We start from the raw sequence: 25,058 nt of genomic DNA, 5'->3' as shown, positions 1-25,058 counted from the left end.
CGAGTAGCATATTTTAACGTGCGTTTTTTGATTGTCATTACGCGATCACGTTAATTTTGAGAGCACTGATATACAGTAGCCTATAGTGTTAACATTTGCAGGTCATTTGCGTTCCATCGGTCATATGCGCCCTTCACTTGTACTGGGTTGATGCCAACGAAAAATCTCACAGGCACACCTTAATTATAATTTCTGGCTACGCCTTTTTTTGTATTTTTTTTTTTTATTAGCCTAGTCGCCTGCTGTAGTTTTAGTGGTCACCTTGCTATTTTATAGTTGTATCAGGTAGCTTAGTTGACTTTACATTCCTCTATATGGGCCTAACACTTCAGCCATTTGGAACAGAAGAACACACCAGAATAGGCCTGTTTAGTAAGCAGGATTTGATGGCCGCATTCCTACACTTATAAAATGCAATTCAATGCGGAAGTAATCCAAGTATTCAGAATACATTACTCAGATTGAGTAACGTAACGGAATACGTTACAAATTACATTTTTGGGCATGTATTCTGTATTCTGTAACGGAATACGTTTTGAAAGTAACCTTCCCAAAACTGCGATTATTTTGATCAATATTGAGATCACGATTATTGATCACGATTATTCATTAATTTTAGTGACAATATCAGGGTTCCCACTGGTCATGGAATTTCTGGAATATTGTGGAATTTTGGAAAGTATTTGAGACATGGAAAGTCAGGGAATTTTATCATTTTTGGTCATGGAGTATCAGGGAATTTTGTTGTAGCAGTTTTGAAAATGTACTTGCCAATATACAAATATTTCACGCAGAATTAGTGTAAGCCTGTATCTGGTTATAAATTTGGCCGCTTGCTTGAGTAGCCCAACTTTGTTTATGCAACGCCCATTTAGTCCTCTCCCGCTTTAAAAAACGAAAAGATTCTTGAACGCTTCGCGGCTGCTCTGAAATCATTGGTCGGAAGCCATTCTATATATAGTAGGTCATGGAAATTCAGGTTTTTTGTCAGGGAAAAGTCATGGAATTTTACATTTGACTTAGAGTGGGAACCCTGCAATATTTGTTTGCCTAAATATATTGGACTTGCTCACCCAAATTCTTCCCTTACCTTTCCTCCCCTAACTTAGTGCAATTATAGACTTGGCTGTGAACGAGTTTTTGTGTGTGCTACTTTGTTAATAATTTTGGGAGACTGCGAGTGAGGGACTGCAACCGCACAGCTCAGCTGCTGAAGTGCCACTGGGGCGCAGCAAATGAACGTCAAAAACAAGCCTATATAAACGATTAGCCACTCCGGCTCTGCTTCTTGTCCATGAGTTTAGTCGTTTGGTTATTTGATGGTTGAAGTGGCCTAGCCTAAAACACTGATGCGCAAGCTACATTTGAATTATTGCTCATTCGTTTTGAGTGTTGAGTCTTAAAACACATCATAGGTTGCACACATGTAGTCTGTAAATTACATAGGTCCTAAACAAAATCCAGCTCAACTCTTATCATTATCGCCTTAGGCTACATCGGAGGAAGCAAACAAGGACTAAAAGTTAACGTGTGTGGTGTGACCGTTGTGTGAAATGTGTTTCACGTATGAGTTGAGAGCCCTGCTTTGCTTATGACTTGTTCTTGGTTAACTTCACTATCTGACATCCGAATCCGAACAACGGGTGATACGCTTCGAAGCTCTTCGCCTTCTGCTGTGACACACTTTTTGACTGTAGTTTTTTTGTATAGTCTTTTAACATAATGCTACTTGTCCACAGTGCATCCAGGAAACTTCAGGCTGAGCAGTGCAGGGAACAGCTGTTTTTGGTAGGCTATGTGCAGGTGCATGGTCAGACAGGTTTCAGGAGCACTTGATTTTTGTAGCGGAACGTTCTATGGGTAGAGAATGCATTTTTAATATTGCACAATCTAGCAAACTTGATCGTGGGAAGCCAAAATCGTGATCGTGATTAAAATTCAATTAATTGTGCAGCCCGACTTTTATTTTTTGCTATTTCCAGTTTACTAACAGGATTGTCACGGATGTAGTCACAGTCAAGCTGCCCGTGGCTGACTGTATAACTAAGTCCGGCAAGCTTAAAGGGACATCAGGCAACGTTTTCGTGTTAATTAATCATCTTCGTAAGTCGGTATATGGTTAAATGACTCATTACGGGGTGAATGAAGGTTCTCTCGCCCGCCCCTACTGCCTGTAGGAAGAATATCCCACTTGCAAGTTTGGTGTATCCTACCCGCCGACCGAAGCAGGATCAGTTTACAGCACAGAGGCAGGCTAACGAAATACTAGAGATTGTTGCAAACATGTGTATAATGGCAGAGCCAGCGAAGAAGCAGCGAAAACCCTTGACGGAAGACGCAAAGAAAAGGAAAAGAGCTTCAGACTGAGCGAGGGGGAGTTTCGTAGAGAAAAAGCATCAGGCTTGCCTGGTGTCCCTTTAATTTTACATGTTAACATCAACTAAACATAAGTCACACCATAATTCTATCACTTGTAATACAAACACATTTCCTACAACTAGGTAAGATAAATGGCTACGTTATTTTGAAGTTCCATAGTTTGGTAATGGCCAAATCTGTCTAGCTAAATTGTTGTATTTAATGATGCTTATTTGTACTGATTACTGGGGAAAATAAAAATAAATCCTACTAAAGATGCCGCTGGTCCAAGTGTGCTCACAATGGGAGCTTGTCTGTCATGCCCTATACGCTACAAATTAAATATCCCGCAACAGGCACTCTCCCGCTCAAGCTACACTGTTGCATTTTAAAAGCAAAACTGATGCCACAACCGGTTTGGGTCTGCTGAAGTAGCCTAGGCTACAGGGTGCATTTATTACAGAAAATAAAGCGACATAGCAAGTAGACCTAGTCTACGCTTCCTATTTAGAGACAGGAGCATAAGCTTACAGTACAACAGCTGTCACTAGTTTGCATCGTCGTAGCCTGCGCCGATGCACAGACTAAACAGTAAAAAAAAAAAGTTATGAATGATAGCCTAACTGGAAGCCTCTACCCTTTATATCCGCACACAGGGACATGTCAATCCCTCCTTATGCCTTGACACCCCTTGGGGGGTATAGGCCGTCGACAAAGGATCTCCAGAGAACTCGGTCGCAGGCTTTTTTTTCTATCTCTGCCCAGGTATATCCCATCTTTTTGATCTCTGTCTGAAGCTCCCACTGCCAGATGTTTGTAGGCCGACCTCTCTTTCTCTACCCCTGGGGGTTCCACGTCAGAGCCTGTTTGGTGGTATTCGACATTGGTTTATGGAGGGTGTGTCCAATCCATCTTGATCTTCTTTGTCCAATTTCGTCTCTAGCTGTGTATTTGCTTTGTCCTCCTCCACAGGTCTTCATTTGTGATCTTGTCTGGCCAATGGATTTCCAGATTTCTTCTCATGCTCCGTTTATGAAGGTTTGTACTTTGTTGTGGAGATGGTGGTTCTCCAGGTCTCGGCTCCATATAACAGGACTGATTTTACTTTTGAATTGAAGATTCTTATTTTTGTTTGTTGTTTTACCTCCTGTGAGCACCATATATTCTTCAGTTGTAGGAAGTCTGGCCTTGCCTTTCCTATTCTAGCTTTGACGTCTGTATGTGTGTCCCTCCCTCTTTGTTGATGATGCTGCCCAAGTAGGTAAAGGCCTCCACTTCTTCCAGTTGTGTATCTTCGAGTGTTATTGGCTCCCCACTATTTTGTATTTTGTCTTTTTCACCTGTGAGCGTGTAAACAGGGCCTAAGCCTACTCACCACAGAACTGCCAGACTCTCTCCTGTCCAAGCACAACCGACGTCCTGCTTAGTCTGGTTTGGGACATGGAGCAGCCGGTGTGCTTTATCCCAGCTGCAGTCTAATCTTGTTTGGGTATAGAGCAGCCTACTGAATTCCCTGGCTTCTGAAGGTAACGCCAGCAGTCACGCTACCGCTGGAGCTATCTTGCCATCCCCGGTACACCACTCAACACACACTGCACTTACATTGACTAAATCGGAAGATTTACAATTGACTGCATTGCATTTATACTGATTTTCATTGCTCACTCAACCCAGCATTGGGACCTGCTAATATAAACAAACGTACTCACGCATATCACGTGCTGACAATCGCTGATGCTGAACTGGTTGCGCACAATACACTATACAGCTGAACCTAAAAGGTAACAGTTTGTGTTGTGCATCCTGAATGTTTTCTTCAGCCAATGAACTTTGAAACAGATTTTCTGTGTCTATTCCTGAGTTACTTTTTATGAATCAAATTGTGGATGGCCAACAGGGCCAAAACTAGGTTTTGTCACGGACTCTTGTCATGGACATTGAATTATGGAAGGGTATTGGTGCCAAAAGTGACTTGGGTTGTAGTGTTTGAATGTGTTTTTGATGTGCTGTGGGTGATTTCAAGCAAATAATACATGTTATTCGGTTGAGGATCAGGAAATAACTTACATTTTGGTTTGGGTTTAATGAATTTGCTGTTATTTAAGGGGACAACTTGTTCATGTTGATGTGTCCCTTGTGACGTTTTGGTTTGCTTGTGCTGAACCACAAAAGTGAATTGGAAGCCTGTGCTACCTGGCACCCCAAAATAATAACTAGAAAATAATAATAAAATGTAAGTAACTTAATCCAAGTGTACCAGAATTGTTACAGAAAAATGGCACTCTATATGGGACAATTTAACAAATAACAGCAAATTCAAAAGTGCCAAATGAAACAAAAACAACAAAAAAAAACACAACCAACTACAAAAAAGAACCTAAGACACAATCCCTTGCTTCCCTTTCCAATCCAATTAATTCAAACCAAATACTGGCAACTGGCCAATGCATAATCATGCAGAGCAGTACCATACCCCTGTTTGAAGCCCATAGTGAACCTGATGAGAACCCGGAACCAGATGGCAGAGAAGTGACCAGCAATGCTCAGGTCCAGACTGAACGTGACACTGCTGAACCCAATGCAGATGCCGATGACTCAAGTGAATTGGACGAACCTAAACCTTAGGAGCTGGATTTTGACAAGCATGAACCCACTCCTATAGAACCCGGTGGCACCCCTGATGACATATCCATAGAAGGAAGAGTGATTAAACTTCAAAAACTATAAGATCAAAAATTAAGATGGGTGCTCTAACACAACGGCTGTACACCATGGAGGACCGGCTTCTGACCCAACAAGACAATGTGCGTGAGGAAATTATGCAGACTAATCTGGATTACAATCGGACCCAGGTTGTTGATTCATTAAAATGGCGTCTAAAGAAAAAACACACAGAAGTCCTCAAAGAAATCAGTTCTGTCTTGACAACATTTGAATTAACTTTGGACAACCTTCAAAGAGAGGCAGCTCATACCACCCAGTGGCTGGAATCTCTGAACACGGAAATGGCTACAGTTATTCAGTTGATTCTTTAGAACATTAACCCCCAAATGGCTAGCCAGCTACGAGGGAGGTTCGACACAGTGGGTGCTCTTGTGCGTCTTGGCCAGCAGCTGGAGAAGACAAAGAGAGCCAGCAGCAGTATGAACAATGGCAAAAAGCTGGGGGTAAGGCAACCTCTAACTCAGAGAGTATGAGACCACAGTATTCTGCTGGAGATGTAAAGAAGTGGGCCATCCTCCAGGTAACTGTCACAAGTATCCTAATCAAAAGAACTACAAATTGGGGAAGCCCTTAGGAAATAATCCACAATCTGGGCCTTCACAAGGTCCTAAAGCCTCACTTGTCACTCATGATGACCTGGATAATAGTGATCTCTGCTGCTCTCCTTTTGAACTATTCCCCGCCAGTTAATGGTGCCTTTGACCACAGGAACCTGGAGTGGGACCGCCATCTTAAATACTGAAGCCTCCTTCATGCTGATGAGCGAGCACCTGTGGAAAGACATCAGAGCTTCTTCCCTGCTTAATCCGTGGACTCACGGGTCAATGTTCCTGGCAGACGGTACTGCTAAGCAGCTACTAGGCTGGATCCAAATTACCCTTTGTTTATCAGGCCATCCTTATGTTCTACCTTGTGTCATCCTACCTGCTCAATCCCTAGCCTTCCCCATTGTATTGTGCCTTGACTTCCTTTCCTGTGCTGGTGTACAAATAAATGTGATGAAAAACCAATACTGGTTCTCGAAAGTCCAGTCAAGGGGCCACCCACCTCGGACACCTTTGCCTTCTTCTCAGCAGTGCCTCCATCTTCATTTCCTGCCACGAGGCAAATGAAAGAACCCTGGCGTAAGAATACTTCAGCAAGCTCAGCTCGCTCTAGCTGAAACATGTCAGTTGAGCAGCCCGCTCCAAAACAATGGAGATGCGTGTACCTCTAAGATGGGGCGAACCACTGTGCTCTGGCACAATATTATCCTAATGCATGAGATGCCAGTGAAGCAAAACCCCTACTGGATCTCTCCAGTAAAACAAGCAACTGTCAAGGAACTAGTCCAAGACATGCTGGAGAATGATATCATAGAACCTTCTTCACCCTATGCGGCTCCAGTTGTCATCATTCCTCGTAAGGTGGGCAGGCCTAGATTTTATGTAGATTATAGAAGGCTGAATCACTTTTCCTGATGCCTACCCACTACCAACCAATCCACAAGATCCTGGAGTCATTAGCAGAGGCTACCATCTTCTCCACTATTGACTTAAATAGTAGGTATTGGCAGGTAGAGATAGCAGAAGACAGCCAACTAAAAACTGTTTTTGTGTGTTCCGAAGGTCTGTTCTACTTTAAGGTCATGCCTTTGGGTTACACAATGCCCAAGCCTCATTCCAGTGTTTAATGGAAACCATCTTGGCTGACCTTAACGGAAGAATATGCTTTATGTACCTGGATGACATCATTATTTATTCCAGGACATCCAGCAGGTCCTCAATGCCAATTCTGTTGGAAGAGCCTTAACCCTTTGTTGTCTGTATCAAACATTCCATTTTGAAAAGAGCTCCTACATCTATTCGACCCAGTCACGCCCATTTCCATATGGCCAATTTTCTGCCATTTTCAAAAAACTCCTCCTAGACCGTTGTTCCAATTCCCACAAAATTAGGTAAACATCATCTACAGACCTAGCCAAACAGATTGGCCTTTTCCGATTTTTGATTTGTCGCTCGGGTTTAAAGTTACATGTGAATTAACATTTTGGGCGTGGCCTATAATGATTCTATTGTGTATATCTTAACTTGTCAAGGTCCGATCCTATTCAAACTTGGTACACACAATCATTACGACATTCTTTGGATGCACACCAAATTGAATTGAATTGAAATTATGTCCACAGGGGGCGCTGTCAATATCTCAATAATGTCCAATCTTACCCAACTCCGATGTACGTGGATGCAATCACGTTACTTAAGCTATTGGTAAAATTAGCGATTTACGGGTGGGGTTGCATTTTATTCAGATCAATGTTTAATGCATATTGGCGGGTCGGGTAAGTCTGGGTCATAAAAGCTCCCAATTGTGAATCACTACTAGTCAACTTCTCCTTGGAAAGAGTTGACGACACTGGTTGCAGCCAGCACTAATTCATTTTCGCTGATCACAGTGTCTCATCATTGGATTGAATAATCCCCAAACATAGTTCTTAGTTCTAAACCCAATGTCCTCTCCAAGCCACGGTGTACATGATTGCTAAAATACTGCTTGTTTTTGGACTGCATGTGATGGAAATTTTAGTATGAGGCTAACTACTGTACTACTAGTGAGGTGATCCAAATCGTGATTATACATTTGAAAAAAGAAATGAGCATTGCTTGTGTTTAAATGTACATTTCAGAAGACAAGGACAAACACCAGGCAAGAGAGAAATAACAAGCAGTGAGAGCAGAACATGCATAAAGTTACTAGGAGCTAGTGAAGCTGTATCCTTTCACATACCTTACCCCACCAATATATTGCCATATTTTACCACCACAAACACCACAAACTGATTTTTGGCATACACATCAGATACCACATTCACTTAGTAAAATTGGTTTAAACAATTTTGTATGTTAACGATAATATAATAATCATTATTCATATAGCACTTTTTTTTAAAAAGTGTTCATTTTCAAAAAGTGCTTTAAATAACATATCTGACTAGCACCCTTTAAAAATTGCACCAGTAGGTGAAGGGTACACTAACAACTGACATATTTTAGAAAGAACAAAAATACAACTTCATAGTTGTAGACTGCATGGTTTACATTTGGTTACAGTTCTGATGCCCGATAGCTTGTGGGTCTCTAGGCTACTGCCTAGTCTTCAATTGTCAGATATTTTAATGTTGGCATGCAGAGATCCTGACTTCATGCTACCTGTATCCATCCACTCTTTGTGGTAGCTCAACCAGCAAGCTTAAGTTACTGATACTGCAATGGGGACATGGTCCATCTTCTCAATGATGCACATTTGTCTTCCGTATGTCCTTCCTGTGTTAGTACTTTTCCACAGTTGTGATTTAGATTTGACATGAACATCTGTGTTGTTTTTTAAAGTAGTCCTTTATTAATGCTTTATTTAGGACATAGGCAAGTGCCACCATAAAGGCAACACAATATACGGTTGATTAAGAGATTTGCATGGGCAGAAATAGGGAAGGGTGTATACTTAGTGCATGCATGTGTATGCCAAAAATGGAGGCTGAGAGGGTGTGAGAGGTAGCCATGGGCAGTAGGACAGTGGACAGTGCAGGACAGTGTTCAGAGTAGCTACTTATTGTTGACTCTTTTATGAATTACCGTAACTAAAAAAAAACCTACAGACTACTGATTGTGGTTTTACAAATTGCTATTTCCTCACTAAAAAAAAGTCTTCTATCTATCAACATATCTATATGTCTAACAATGTGTTTTGTCCATTACACAATGTGTTCATTGACAGCTAAAAGCTAAAGTAGCAACATAATTATGTGAATAAATGTGGCATTCAATCAAAATAAGGATTATTCCATTTCAATTCAAACAGAGACTCCTGCAATTGACATATCAGATTCTCTAAACCAAGAACTTCAAGACTTCAGACTGTGCAATTCTTGATATTTATAAATGTTGTTCTTCACATTCATACAGAGTTTCTATTCATTTTTTGAAAGTCACTTAAGACAAAAGTGTGTGCCAATTACTTTAAACCTATTAAAATTCAATAATGAAATCACAAGATATGAATAGAAATAATTTTAAAAAAAAAGTCTGGAATCAGCAAAGGGAAACAATTTCTTTCTTTCAGCATGTCCTGTTTTAGCACAGAGTCACAGTAGATGTGTAACAATTTTAAATTACAGTGGCATGAATATAAAAGTAATCCACTGAATTATTACCAGTAAATTTCAAAAACATCTATTTGCCTTGCAGGCGTGCCAATAATTGTGGCACCTGGTTTTATTTTTTGATGAGGTATAAAAAAAAAATCACTATATGGTAGTATTTTATCTTTCATTTTATTTTAGTGAGATAAATCACTAAAATACAGTATCAATTGTATAATCCCTTTTCCTGTGCCAGTACTTGTAGAGGGCATAGTATGTCCATTTACACAGTATTGCTAATATACAAATTCTGTACAGACAATTTTAATGATTATTAGATCTCAGCATTACAGTGACTGAGAAATCACAAAAGAACTCATCACAGCAATTTACTAATACACATAAAACTTATCCCATTCAAATAATCTTTGTTAAATCGGGGGGGTCAAACTGAACAAATACCAAAGGGTTCTTAAGAATCTTACCGGGAGGCCTTTCTCTCCTACCTCGCCCTTAGCTCCTGGTTGTCCCTGTACAAAAAAATGAGTTAAATCCAACATTACATTTAACAAAATTAACTTTTAAAAAATGAATTTTGTGGTACCTGTCAAATGTAGTGATTTAATTGTCATTTATTTGTTATATTGCTATTTTGTAGAGTTGAATTTTGAGCAGCAATAATAAACAGGGGCTTACAGAGGGTGCATAAACTCCCAGAACTCCAGGGTACACAGTAATGTTATTATGGATGATACATTTTCCCATATATTTATTAAGACAATGTTCTAAATTTCATAGATGAAACAGCAAAAAAATATTTTGAAACATGTTCATCCTACCGGATCTCCTTTGAACCCTCTATCACCTGGATATCCCAAAGGTCCCTTGAAAATAAAGATCAGAATAAAAGCCCTTCCTTTCATGAGTTATGGAAAGATCAATGAAGGTCTAGGTTGTGATACTCACTCTTTCTCCTCGTTCACCCTTTGGCCCAACTGGGCCCTGGACCCCAGGAGCCCCTGGCTTTCCCTGAAAAAAATTAAATATGTGAGTCACTTTGCTCTTCTGTTCTAATCATCTGTGCATATATCTTTAAGCCTCACAAGAAACTGTTATTGTGACAGTTTCACCCTTTGATAGTGAATGATCAATATCCTGTCCATGCTACACATTTAATAGTGTTTCGCAGTTTAGTAAGATTAAGCTTCCAGCTGGTTAGCAACTAATGATACACAGGTCAGGGATTTTATGATCCCCCCACCTACCCGACCTGTTTTTGATATCCAATCCACCCCACCTGACCCGACAAAACATCAACCCCAACCCGCAAATTGCTAATTTTAACAATAAGTAATGTGATTGCATCCATACTGTGGAGTAGCCATGATAATGTTTCATGATGCCTGGGAAGAACAAATTCACGTTTGCAAATTTACAATGGACAACCACAAAAAGACGTCATAAAACAAAATTACATTCTAAAACTGATAGTTCCGGTCCTTGATTGTGATTGGCCGCATCACGTTCGATGCCGTTGTAAAATCCAGCACAAACATACACCTTGACCGCATTCCGTTCTATATTACTGTGCTACCATAACTTGATACAAAAGTTAAAGTAGCTGCGTTTCGACGTTGCTTGGCAACCATTCAGATAGAGGAAATATATTTATTTGCGGAAGAATGATTATCTATGAATAAATTGTTACATTTCTCGTTGCTTTGCCTTTACTTTATGAAACTTTGCCAGGTATTTATAGTAACAGTTTTAGAAAAGCAATAAGCCACTCGAGTCCGTAGGTTACGCTGATTCTACAACAGCTAAGGGGGGTTGCTTAACAACACCCCTTAGCTGTTGTAGAATCAGCGTAACCTACAGCCTCTCGGGGCTTATTGCTTAAATCTAAAACAAATTTACAACCCTGTGAACACTTTTACCACTGGCTAAAAAATGACATTTAAGGTAAAAAAATAAATCAATACAATCGTAAAATACAAATTTACAAGGTTTTACACATTTACAGGTTTCGTACGAATTTACAACCAGCATAATTTCCAATTTTTAGACAATGTCTTACACTACAAAAAATAAAATCTAACCAAGTATTAATTTTATATTAAGATCTATTTGGTATTGTTTTTAGTATGAAGAGACTTACCTAGAACTCTCTCAAAAGATTATTTTGACTTAATTTAAGAAGACTTTGACTTATTTTAAGGAATCTTATCAAGACAAATTTGCTCAACACATTGACAGCCAAATTTGCTTGTTTTCATGATGAGACATCTTAGAGACTCCACAGTAAGACATCTAGCCTTTATTATGTATATCTATGGTCTCACCCACTCAACAAAGATATGGGATTTCCTGCTTTCAATGAAGCAAAATGACGATTTTTACATCATTGAAAGCAGGAGCTGCAACACTGAAATCTGTATTTCTCCCATCTCAGGAAACATGACTGGGTTCAAACGATACAAAGCTTAATGCAAATGGGTGAAGTGTCCCTTTAAGAATTTCACACAATCCAGAAAAATATCATGTGAAACTACAACCCTATTCACAATGTTGAAAAGTGCTTTGAATGAATGAAAAGTGCTTTTCTGGCAATTTGTGGTGTGGGTGACTTTAGCCACGTTAGTTATGCCCTATTCCCCGCTCCCCCACTCATATGAGGATCCACCACTGATAATATGCATTCCTAATATTAGATTTAAAAAACTGAGGAAAAATGTGCATTATACAAAAAAAATAGTATGTTAGATGCCTAGCCCAGTTTCCTCAACCACTCATAAATCAAAATTCCTAAAGGGCTTTCCTCTTTGTATTAAATGAGTGTGTTGTTTACTTGTGTGCACTTTTTACTAAGTTACTTACAATCTGTCCAATTTTTCCAGGAGGTCCCATTGGGCCAACTGGTCCTGGAGGACCTAAAGCAGTAGACAGGCAGCCATTAATCATCAAAAGTAAGATGAACAGTATCAACAGAAGGAAGCACAGCAGTCAATGTAGAAATCCATTAGATCAGTGGTTCTCAAACTGTGGTATCAAAATATATATAATACAAAATCCATAACCACACAATCACTGAAGTTAAATTTAAATTATGTTTCGTCTTACTTGAAAAAAAAAAAAAACTTAACACAATGTAGTGAAATTGGACTACACTACTGTATTTTAATGCCCGTCATAATGGTGGTACTTGGAGAGCCAATTGTTTTCTGAGGTGGTACTCATTGTGAAATGTTTGAGAACCACTGCATTATATAATTCACAATATTAACTAGAGGTTGTTCAAGTGGAATCATCTTCCAAAACCAAAAACCAAAACCAAAGCAAAATAATTTACCTCACATTAAATGTAGAATAGAATGCATAGGGAGACATAACACCGGACACAAGCTCTCCCCCTTTCAAAAACATATGCCACTTTCCACTTGCTGACTTTACACTGAAACTAGTGCAGTGCCCCTTTAAATATGCTACTGTATTCCTGTAGAAAATCTGTTGCCCAATTACATGCCCACAGGTAGGCCTGCTTTATGAATAGGATGATAGGAAAAAATATAATTCCAGCTAAGCATTCAATAATGTGGATGTGAGCATGGCTGTACTGTATGTGATATTTTACAGATCAAAATGACATAAGCCTAACTGCTGTTTTGAGTGTAGATTATATGTTTAGCCTGTTAAATATGCACATTGTTTGTGTAGTGTGATGTACTATTGAGTTTTGGTATTTTGGTAATTTGGTTGTGCTGTAGACCAATCATCTCCGCCTAACTAGGGAATGCTGGTATATCTGTATTCAGGTTCCTACTTGAGCCCTGTAAAGAGCGAACATGCAGCAAGAGTGCTGACTGTACTGTGTTATTTACTGAAATACACCACAGAAAAATTGGCTATGAGGATAAAACAATATAAGTTAGACAATATGGCTTTGATAGGGAGCATAGTCGGGAATCCGTCCCGAAGATGGAGTCGTGGTCGGCGTATGTCACTGCATGAAAAGTGGGATTTTCGTCAGTAAGCGCCACTGTAGATTGTGGAAGTTCAGGTTTAGGACTGCACACGGCAATTTGCAGGCAACACCAAAAACACTTCATTTAATGAAAGTATATGTCATAAGCAATGGCCAATGTTATGTAAAAAAGATACACAAAACTTTTTATTTCAACAATTAGTTTTAATGAGGCTTTGTCACAAAGGTTAATAGGTGCTGTGATGGACGCAGCCGCATCCTCACACTCACGCTAGTAGCCTACCTGTCGGTAACCCCTCCCCGTTGCACTCACTCACATTTCTTTTGTTTCCACATAAGTTTGTACATTTATGCATTTATATTATTGCATTATGCATACATACACTACATAACATCTCAACATCTACATCACAAAAACATCCAAACATGCCCACGTTAAAACCGACACATTTGATTTCATTACATATTCAAACTTTATTTAAATTCTTAACATTACATGGTCGCTAAAATGAGTGCACGCATTTGGTTGATTATGTTTTGTTAAGTATTATTTACGTTATCACTTTCATTAAGTATCATTGCATTAATTTATGTTTGTTTGCTTTACCATGACCGCACCATTCGTGGACCGAGTCTGGCCAACTTGCCGGGTGTGTCGCGATGTTGTCTCCGGGTGGAACATTGGGTTGTCAAGACGGAGCCAAATGTTCCGCTGTCTTAAGAGCACTCCAGCCAAGTCCACCTTCTAGTCTAGTCATGGGGAAGTTTAGTTGGGATTTGGGATTTTCTGTGTCTTGTTTTGTATTACATAATTCTGTATTTCTTTATTTATTTCATTTAATATAGTTTATTTCGTCACATAGAATTATTTGGGTTTCTTTGAAATGGTTTTATTATCTCACAGTCTTAATTGATTTAGTCATTTCCCCTTTGTGTTAATTATGGGTTTGGTCACTAGTATTTAAGTTTGCCCTTTGTCACAGTGTGAGAGACAGTGGTTAGGGTATCTTGTGCTTTGTTTGCTTAAGTTTAGTTCTGTTTAAGTTCCCTTATTTTGGGCCCAGAACCTCTATGTTATTTTGTCAGATTAATTTTGAGAAATAAATTCTCTTTTTGATCAACCTTTTGCCTCTGCGTCCCATGCCGACTGCTTGATCCCTCACATATGGTGGCAGTGGTGGGATCTTGCCAGTAGGGGCACATTTGGGCATTTTTTTTTCCTACCACTTTCTCATTTTATTTTTTTTTCGTGAGTGCCGTCATCCTCCATCATGTCAAGCCGAGGAGGCAGAGGGAGAGGAATGCAGCACTCAATGATAACAGAGCCAGTGACTCGAACATCAAATGGCAGTGCTGAGGAAGAAGAAAGTCCAGGAAATGGCACTGATGAACGGGGGGAGCCAACCTTGAGTGATCTTGCCAGTCTCCTGCGAAGCCATATCGAAGCCCAGGATGCCCGGGAAGTCAGACACCTTCAAGAAATGGCCGAACAGGACAGGCGGTTGGAGGCACTGAAACAACAGTTCGGGCTGCTGCGTCAAAGTGTTGATGGGCGACAACAACCATCACAGCCACTAGGGGGAGCCCTAGGTGGGCTAAGGCAACAGCGCGATGGCTGCGAGTCTGAAGAAGAGGTGGAACTGCCCCGTCCTCTGCCACGAGGTCTCTGTACAGGTCGGCACCGGTTTTCTGAGCCTAGACTGGAGAAGTTGTCGGAGTCAGATGATGTTGAACATTTTCTTATCACCTTTGAGCGGGTTGCTGGGGCTTGCCAGTGGCCTCGCGAAGACTGGACCCTGCACCTCGTACCACTGCTGACTGGGAAGGCCAGAGGAGCATATGTCCATATGGATGGTGACGAAGCCCTAGACTACAACCGCGTCAAGACTGCCATTCTGCAGAAATACGACATCAACCCAGAAACGTATCGTCAAAGGTTCCGTTCACAAGAGGTTGGCCCTGAAGAGAGTCCAAAAGAGCTGTATGTCCGGTTAAAGGAACTCTACGTTAAGTGGATTCAACCCAGAGGTAAATCTGCAGAAGAGGTTGGTGAAATTATCATTCTCGAACAATATCTGCGAATGTTATCTCCTGAGTTGCAGGTCTGGGTGCGTGAGCACAACCCAGAGATGGCAGCTGGCGCAGCAGAGCTGGCAGATGTTTTCGTGGCAGCAAGGAAGAAGAACCAGCCCTGGGCGTATAACAACTGGAGGACCGCCAGGGAGCCACGTAGACCTCCTCCCATTCAACATTCCTCGCGGTACCCCCAGGGGCTGGGTAAGCCTCCCTTGAGGGAAACTTCTGCCTCCTCACCAAGACCCAGCAGTCAGGTGCCTGTGTGTTTCCATTGTGGGCAAGAAGGCCATACAAAGCCGACGTGTCCCAAGAGGGCAGCAAAGGGGTTCAACATGTGTTGTGTTTCGAAACCTATAATAAAAGTAGAACAGGAAGTTAAACCTAGTCCGAAAACCATCAATGTGCAGGTGAATGGCAAGCAGTTTCAGGCACTTATTGACTCTGGAAGTGATCAAACACTGGTGCATCAGCGGTGTGTCTCCCGTGATGTGGTCCAAGGTGCCTACCCCATCCCTATTCGGTGTGTCCATGGCGATGAGAAGCTGTGGTCTACTGCTGATGTCTGTTTGAAGGTACAGGGGCAGATGTATCTTTTGACAGTGGGTGTTGCTGACAACCTCCCCTTTTCTGTGGTGTTGGGCCGAGATCTGCCAGTCCTCCCTGATCTGTTGCAGCAGAAGCAGACTTGCATTGTGGCGGTGACCAGGTCTCAGGCGAAGGGTGGCGAAGAGTCAACCTTGTTGGTGAGTGCTTACCATTCTATGATGCAGACTTGGAAGATGTACCCGGGAAGTCCCGCAAGTCGCGCAGACAGAAGAGGCAAGACAAGTTCCATTACACCTTAAGTCGCATGTCTCCTGAAACCCTTTCTCAGCCATCTCTAGGGTTCAAGCTGCCTCTGAATCTCGCTGAAATGCAGCAAGCTGATCTGAGTCTGGCGGGCCATCTCCTGAAGGCAAAGGAGCAGGAGGGAACATCTAGGCCTGACCAACGTACTGGGGAGAGGTATTTCCTGCAAGCAGGTGTGCTCTACCGCCAGTGTGGGCCATCTGTGCAGTTGGTGGTTCCTCATGGTGCCAGAGAGACTGTCCTCACCCTGGGTCATTCCATACCCTGGGCTGGGCATCTTGGGAAGCACAAGACTGCAGCACGCATTAAGCGTAATATCTTTTGGCCAGGGATAGGGGGCGATGTGGCAGAGTTTTGCAGGAGTTGCCCTCAGTGCCAATGTGCTCCATTGAAGGGTCCACCAAGAGCCCCTCTTCAGCCTCTGCCGGTCATCAGTGTCCCTTTTCAGCGGCTGGGGATGGACGTCGTGGGACCTGTGGAGAAAAGTAGAGCTGGAGACAGGTGGGGTTGTGGGATGGGCCCACAGAAATGGGAGAAGGGTGGGCGGGGTGGGGGTAAGGTAAACATTGGAATTATGAGCATTGTTTTTATGTCATTTTGCTGTCCCATTGTGGATGTTTTGTATTATTATTGATACTCAATAAAAATATATATATAAAAAAAAAAGAAAAGTAGAGCTGGTAATCGTTTTATGCTTGTCATTACGGACTACGCAACAAAGTATCCGGAGGTGTTCCCCCTGAAGTCTGTGAAGGCAAGGTATGTGGCCTCTTGTCTAGTCCAATTGTTCTCCAGGGTGGGTTTTCCAAGTGAGATCCTCACAGATCAAGGTACCAACTTCATGTCCACCCTGTTGAAGCAAGTTTACCATCTGCTGGGCATCAAGAGTCTTCGCACAACCCCGTATCATCCACAGACTGATGGGCTAACTGAAAGATTCAATCAAACTCTCAAACAGATGCTCAGGAAGTTTGTTAATGAGACTGGGTCTGATTGGGACATATGGTTGCCATATCTGCTCTTTGCTTATCGGGAGGTGCCTCAATCATCCACTGGCTTCTCTCCTTTTGAGTTGTTGTATGGCAGGGAGGTGAGGGGGCCTCTGACCCTGCTTAAAGAGCTCTGGGAGGGAAGTCGGGAAGATGAGGTGCCTGTTGATGTTGTTTCCTATGTCCTACAGATGAGAGAGAGACTGGAAAAGATGAGCACCCTGGCCCAGACTCACCTGACTGAAGCACAACGGCAGCAAAAGACGTGGTATGATCAATCAGCTCGCCAGCGGAGTTTCGACCCGGGGCAGAAGGTCTTGATGTTACTGCCTAGCCAGGAAAGCAAATTACTGGTGAAGTGGCAGGGGCCCTTTGAGGTGGTAAAGAAGCTTGGGCCCACCACCTATGAGATCGCGACTCCAGGGCAAGGCCGGTCAACCAAGGTGTTGCATGTGAATCTCCTTAAGGAGTGGGTCTCCAGACCTGAAGGAAGGGAAGTGCTGCTGATCAAACGAGTTGAGGAAATGGATGACCAGTACTTACCTGTGTCTGCTCCTGTGGCCTTAGATCTGGGGCATCTTTCTGAGGAACAGCAGTCCCAGGTGAGAGACTTGTGCACCCCTCTACTCTTCTCTGACAGTCCGGGCAGAACCACCCTTGTTGAACATGACATTGTTTTGAAGTCTGATGCAGTTGTAAGACGCATGACTTACAGGACCCCAAAGCGACTCCTTGGGGCCCTCAAGAAGGAAGTGGACAACATGCTGTCGGCCGGGATCATCGAGCGTTCCCAGAGTGAATGGTGCCACCCTGTGGTATTAGTTCCGAAGAAGGATGGTAAGTGTGAGATTTTGCATTGATTTCCGCTACTTGAATTCGGTGTCTAAGTTTGATTTATATCCAACCCCTAGGATCGACGATCTTATAGAACGTCTAGGTAAAGCCAAGTATTTAACAACTATTGATCTCTGTAAGGGATATTGGCAAATACCACTCACCCAGAAGTCCTGTGAGCTGACTGCTTTTAGAACACCTTGGGGTCTCTTCCACTTTACTGTCCTCCCTTTTGGGCTTCATGGGGCCCCAGCCTCATTTTAAAGAATGATGGATGAAGTACTGTATGGGTTGTCTAACTTCTCTTCTGCCTATTTAGACAATATAGTCATCTATAGCGCCACCTGGAGGGAGCATCGGGAACATCTGAAAGAAGTCCTGGGTCGTCTTCAAGCTGCAGGTCTCACCATCAATGCCTCGAAGTGTGTCTTTGCTCAAGCTGAGACTGAGTATTTGGGGTTCACCATTGGCAACGGTACAGTTAAGCCACAGCTTCAGAAGGTTCACGCCATTGAAAACTGTCCTTTACCCCAGAGTAGGAAGCAGCTGAGGTCCTTCATCGGCATGGCTGGGTTCTATCAGAGGTTTATACCTCACTTCTCTGCAAGGGCCGCTCCTCTCACAGACCGGGTTGGTGCAAGGTGTCCCAATCGAGTCCAATGGTCGGAGGAGGCTATAACAGCTTTTAATGACATCCGCCAGGCCCTGAGTAAGAGCTCAGTTCTGCGCAGTCCAGACTTTGAACAGACTTTTGTCTTGCAGACTGATGCATCTGAGAGGGGTCTGGGAGCGGTTCTCCTGCAGGGGCCGCCAGAGGACCGACATCCTGTAGCCTACATCAGCCGCAAGTTGATGCCGCGGGAGGTCCGGTACTCGACTGTGGAGAAGGAGGCATTGGCGATAAAGTGGGCCCTGGATTCCTTCAAGTATTATCTCCTGGGGAGACAATTCATCTTGGAGACTGACCATCGAGCACTCCAGTGGCTGATGTGAATGAAGGACACCAATGGGCGGATCACCAGATGGTATCTTGCACTGCAGCCCTACTGCTTCACTGTTGTCCACATTCCGGGAAGACCAACGTCACAGCTGACTTCCTGTCTCGCTCCTGTAGCGAGGTTTCCGAAGGGGGGGAATATGTGATGGATGCAGCCGCATCCTCACACTCACGCTAGTAGCCTACCTGTCGGTAACCCCTCCCCGTTGCACTCACTCACGTTTCTTTTGTTTCCACATAAGTTTGTACATTTATGCATTTATATTATTGCATTATGCATACATACACTACATAACATCTCAACATCTACATCACAAAAACATCCAAACATGCCCACGTTAAAACAGTTAAAACAGACACATTTGATTTCGTTACATATTCAAACTTTATTTAAATTCTTAACATTACATGGTCGCTAAAATGAGTGCACGCATTTGGTTGATTATGTTTTGTTAAGTATTATTTACGTTATCACTTTCATTAAGTATCATTGCATTAATTTATGTTTGTTTGCTTTACCATGACCGCACCATTCGTGGACCGAGTCTGGCCAACTTGCCGGGTGTGTCGCGATGTTGTCTCCGGGTGGAACATTGGGTTGTCAAGACGGAGCCAAATGTTCCGCTGTCTTAAGAGCACTCCAGCCAAGTCCACCTTCTAGTCTAGTCATGGGGAAGTTTAGTTGGGATTTGGGATTTTCTGTGTCTTGTTTTGTATTACATAATTCTGTATTTCTTTATTTATTTCATTTAATATAGTTTATTTCGTCACATAGAATTATTTGGGTTTCTTTGAAATGGTTTTATTATCTCACAGTCTTAATTGATTTAGTCATTTCCCCTTTGTGTTAATTATGGGTTTGGTCACTAGTATTTAAGTTTGCCCTTTGTCACAGTGTGAGAGACAGTGGTTAGGGTATCTTGTGCTTTGTTTGCTTAAGTTTAGTTCTGTTTAAGTTCCCTTATTTTGGGCCCAGAACCTCTATGTTATTTTGTCAGATTAATTTTGAGAAATAAATTCTCTTTTTGATCAACCTTTTGCCTCTGCGTCCCATGCCGACTGCTTGATCCCTCACAGGTGCATTCCATGCAAATATCACAGTCTCCTAGAGCTCAACCAAAGTGCATAGTGGAATGACTACAGTGACCTTTTCTTTGGTCTTCTTTGGTCTTAAATGAACAGTGAATATATTAACCACACAACTCCCAGCAATGCGCTCAACAGGCAGAAATAATGCTGGGTATGACGTTTTGCTCCAATAATGTAATCCAACTTAAAACAGTCAAGTCAAGTCAGTTTTATTTTTAAAGCGCATTTAACATGCACAGAGTGCAACCCAAAGCGCTCCACAAACAAGACACATAACAACAAGACAAAAGATGCCGGATGGAGCGGCATAGTCGCCAGCGTGCCCATGACATCAAGACAAATACATTTAAATAAATATAGCTGCAAGCAGCAATGAGGGGGCCAAGCAGTTGAGCAGGAGTTGTCATGGCAACCCAATGTTGCTACATTATACACACACCCAATTACCCCCCCATCCCACACACACACATATACACAGATAAACTTCCTCCCCCACACACCCCAATAGCTCCCCACACATACGCACACCTCAAACATCACCAAATTTATTGTACGTCCTCAGGTTGTAGTCACGAGTCCACATATCAAGTTTGGTGTCAATACAAGAAAGTGTTGATAATAGTGCCCCTAGTGTTCAAAGGTCACTAAATATATTGAGCAACTTCAGGATGTGGTCCCGAGTCCATCAGGCTTGTGCAAAATTCCAGAATTGAATTGAAACTGGCTCTTAAATTTGAATTCAATTCTTGAATTTCACTTGCATTTCAATTGAGGTAGCAAACAGGAAGCAGAATTGCAATTCGAATTGTGCACAACCCTGGAGTCCATGTACCAAATTTGGTGTCGATACAAGAAAGTTTTGCAAATTATAGCACCCCTAGTGGTGAAAGGTTGCTAACATTATTGTGTGTCCTCAGGATGTGGTCTCGAGTCCATGAACCAAGTTTGGTTTTGATACATGAAAGCATTGCCGAGATATGACCTAAACTTCTGTTACTCTAGCGCCGCCCTAGTGGTTGAAAGTCACCAAATTTATTTTGTGTCCTCAGGATAAGGTCCCAAGTCCATATACTAAGTTTGGTTTCGATACGTGAAAGCATTGCTGAAATATTAGCCCACTTCCTGTGATTATAGCGCCCCCCTAGTGGTCAAAGGTCATTAAATTTATTGAGCCTCCTCCTTATTGGGTCCTGACCCCATGTACTGACTTTGTTTTTTTTATGTCAAAGCAAATATGACTATACTTCCTGTGATTATAGCACCACACAGTGGTCAAAATGTACCAAATTTTCCTAATTGGCTCGTGAGTCCATATACCGAGTTTGGTTTTGATAAGTGAAAGCCTTGCTGAGATATCACTTCACTTCCTGTTTGGAGGCTTTGCCGCCAAACTTGATTGGTCGTCACAGGAAACGGGTTTTGAATATAGGTCCAAAAAGCAATATGTTTGTGAATCATGGTATGACGATCATCTGCGTCAAGTTTCGTGACAATTGGATAAACTTTGTGACCTGTGAAAACTTTTAAGGGTTTTTGATTAAATCCAATATGGCAGCCGGATCAATTATGTTGACGTCACAAATTCACATCTGTCGGATTTAGGACTTCCCACAGTTTTAACAGACACCACTAATTCCAAACACATCACCCGTTCCAGGCCAAAACGTAATTTTGCTTATTTTAGCGCCACCTATAGGTGAAAAGTCATCAAATTTATTGAGCATCCTCCTTATTGGGTCCTGACCCCATGTATTGAGTTTGGTTTTGATACGTGAACGCTTTGCTGAGATATTACTTTACTTCCTTTTTGGAAACTTGAAAAAGGACTTGGTCGTGACGGCCTACAGGTTTTGTGAGTCAAAAGATTAGTCGTTAGAAAATTAGTCATTAGTGGCAGCACGAAATAACTCATTGAAGAAGAAGAACTGGCCAGCAAACCCATTCTTCTTTTTTCGGTGAGCTTTTTTTTCTCCCATTCCCAGGCCATTTGACCAGAAAACGACAATACGGTCAAGTGGAGCTTCCGGTTCTCGGGTACCCTAGGTTGCATTTTGGCGAGAGTTACACTTTGGCGAGAGTTACACTTTAACTATATTAACATGGTTTTACATGAAGTTGTCATCTAAATGCAGTGTTTTGTAAGCTATTCAAAGTATTTCTTGTTCATCACTCAGTTGTGGTGAGGGCCTATGTCTTGAGTGATCGTTGTCCCTTTAAATGTCTGGGACTTTAAATTACTTTTTAAATCCATGCTGTTTTTGTTGATAGACAGCGCCGTCTTTAATTCAAGTTTTTCTACCATTTTAATAAATGACACACACTCTTGCGTGGTTAAAGTAAATAAAAGTTTTCACTCATTTTCTTGCAATTCCCACATAACATTGGAATAGATACTAGGCCTTAGTCTGGCTTTCACCAGACCAAGCTCAATCTTTTACGATTGAACATTGAGCTGCACGGCGAAAAAGAAACCGCCGGCAGATCAGGCTGGGTTCTCCCAGCTTAACTAGGCCTAGGTTACATTAAAAATGTTGTTGGTTACTATGGCTCATAGGTGGAATAATTTTATTATTGTACGGTTCTGGATGATCACAGTCAGATGGCAGCACCAGTGTCAGCCGAACGAAAACTTAGACACTAATCAAGTCCACAGTTGCGTATTAAAACTTCCAGCTGAAGTATATCTACTGCGTAGGTAAGATAAGTCGCCTAGTGCGAACTGAGAGAGTTGCCTCTCAACGGAGTGAGTGTATATTTTCTTAGCTGCTATCAGAGTGATGGCTACATCTTCTGCTCATTTGCAACATGATCAAATATTATCAGATGAGTGACAGAAGCACTGGGCATTTGACCAGCAGGCCCATATGAGAAACGCTGCTCTAGTTCCTCTAGTAGGTGTTCGAAAAGCATGTTGTTTGCACCCCTGATTATGCATAGGCTACACCGTTTTTAAATTAACACCCGCGGGTCCCGACGCAAAAGAGTGCGGCGCGGGACAACTTTTGAAAGCTCTTTGCGGGAGCGGGCGGGATGAGAGAGGTGCATTCGCGGGTGCGGGACAAACCAATGATTCACTGCACTCACGCAAATTAAATATGTACGTAAACTTAAATATGGAAATGATTAAAGTAGTGTTCATAACTAATAGTTCAGCTGGATGTTCTGTTAGGCGGCATTAAAAATCGGGGTTTAAGCATAACTGACAGATAGTAGGCCTATAGCCTATATTGTCGTTTACGTGGGTTCAATTTGTTCCTGCTGCTCATTGTCAAAACTCGAAATCGGAAGCATGACAGAGGAAGAGGGCACCAGACTAGGCCTACTTCAGTTGTTAGCACTCAGAACCAAGAAACTTAAAATCAGAGATCTGGAGTCTTTCTCAGGTGTGTGTGCTCCTTTCGTCAGACAGAAAGAAAAACTGAACAGGCTATCCCTCCTGCATGCGGGCTTTAGCGGGCGGGTGCGGGACATGATGTTACAGATGCGGGCGGGAGCAGTACTAAAAATGACACATTAATGCAGGAGCGGGTTAGCCTGACGAGCCAGACCCACATTAAAATGTAGGGTCTGGGTACTCACCATTCGCAGTGCTCAGTCCGAGGGGCGGGATAATCAGTTGTCTTTCAAATTCCCTCTGCACGCAATAGGACAGCGGCAGCGCTATGAGTCCCATGCGTTTCCAACCAGCGGAGCTAGTTGGCTAGTTCAAATGTTTGCCAACTTAATAAAAGCTTAACTCGTGTCACACTGTTCGCCAGCAGCAACATCCATCTTATTTGTTTTCAAGTAGCAGGGAATTCAAGCCAAACCGTTGCAACTCTGCCATCAATCATTATGTTAAGCCCACCTAACGACTCTATTTCATTGGCCTGATTAAGTTTCGATTTCTGGAGCTCACAAGCCAACGGAGAGTTGCTAGACTAGCCCTGACAGCAACTGTAATTTGCTGCCGCTAGGGGCGCGTCTAGATTTCTAGGCTAGGAGTGGGTGGGAGCGGGACAGAATATTGCGGGAGCGGGCGGGCGCGGGACTGAAAAACTTTTTCAGTCCCACGCAGACCTCTAACCCAGGCTATAATTATAAAGAATTTGATTTGTCAACATACATAACAATTGCAATAGTTCAGGACTTGTGGCCTATTAACTCATTGAATGCCAAGCTGTTTTCGGAAGCTTTGTCCTAGAGTGCCAGCAATCTAGACCATTGTTGATGATTTTTGTACAGCCACAGCATATTCTGTGTTATAGCTATGAACACATACAATAGCTTGATTAAAAGGTGAGACTTTAAGCTCTCGGTGGGTGCAAACCGTGTATTTCTACACGCCTCTGTTCTTGAGAAATCCCAAGCTAAACAGTGGCTAGTGTTCATCTAAATCACTGTTTTTTTCTAGAAATGGAGATATCATCTTTCATGAAATAGGAAGTGTTGCCTGTAAACTTTCCGGGAAGTGATAAGCGAGACCTAGCGAGACTGCCACCTAGTGATAGAGCCACGAAAATGGCCTGGTTTTGACCTAACGTGCATGCGTCACTGATTCAACCCATCAGCGGCAACCGAGTTATGATAAAATGTCCAGATAAAATGTCCAGATTGCGCGTTTTCATGAGGTTTCGATTGTCATATATTTCATTTCCATTCATCACAGAGTTCCCAAAATCACATATAAGGTGTGTTAGAGTGTCTAGTTTCGTAATTTAAAAAAAAGCTAAAAGCGTAATATTACGTTTTTGGCACTCAACGCATGGAATGAAAAATGTAATATTACGTTTTTGGCACTCAATGAGTTAATAGCCTACTTTTGGTCTAACATCCATAAAATGGAAAACCGTTTGTACCTTGGATTGGTTGAATAATGATAGGTCTGTGCATGGTCGCAAATTTACCATGAACAGGAAACAAAGTTGTTTCCTCTTTCATATGCAAATCTCAGACTTTGAAATGACTGAAAAACATAGACTGTGACGCAAACAATCCTTTAGATTACTGCCCCCTCTCTACACATTCAGTTACCATTTCCAGTTAGAGATTCAGGTGGAAGTT

General features: G+C 42.2%; 1 protein-coding gene across 7 annotated transcripts in view; it reads right to left on the bottom strand.

The window, feature by feature from the left end:
* Positions 1-25,058, bottom strand: part of LOC121715559 (EMI domain-containing protein 1-like) — a 127,011-nt gene that overhangs the window by 18,907 nt on the left and 83,046 nt on the right. For 6 of the 7 annotated variants that reach the window (XR_006033628.1, XM_042101405.1, XM_042101404.1 and 3 more), the window contains 4 exons: positions 12,077-12,129; positions 10,166-10,228; positions 10,039-10,083; positions 9,685-9,729 (listed from right to left, as the gene is read on the bottom strand). Coding sequence is in view for 6 of the 7 variants with exons in the window: in XM_042101405.1 (XP_041957339.1) it covers positions 9,685-9,729; positions 10,039-10,083; positions 10,166-10,228; positions 12,077-12,129 (206 nt within the window). In the remaining variant the exon portion in view is untranslated. Of the gene's footprint in view, positions 1-6,098; positions 6,177-9,684; positions 9,730-10,038; positions 10,084-10,165; positions 10,229-12,076; positions 12,130-25,058 lie in introns of those variants that run through there. The other variant, XM_042101410.1, reaches the window with a different exon arrangement.

This window comes from Alosa sapidissima, chromosome 8 (assembly GCF_018492685.1).
Source record: "Alosa sapidissima isolate fAloSap1 chromosome 8, fAloSap1.pri, whole genome shotgun sequence".
NCBI classification, from domain to species: Eukaryota; Metazoa; Chordata; class Actinopteri; order Clupeiformes; family Clupeidae; genus Alosa; species Alosa sapidissima.
Note: the sequence above shows the minus strand (reverse complement) of the source record. Positions and strands in the feature narration are given on the sequence as shown.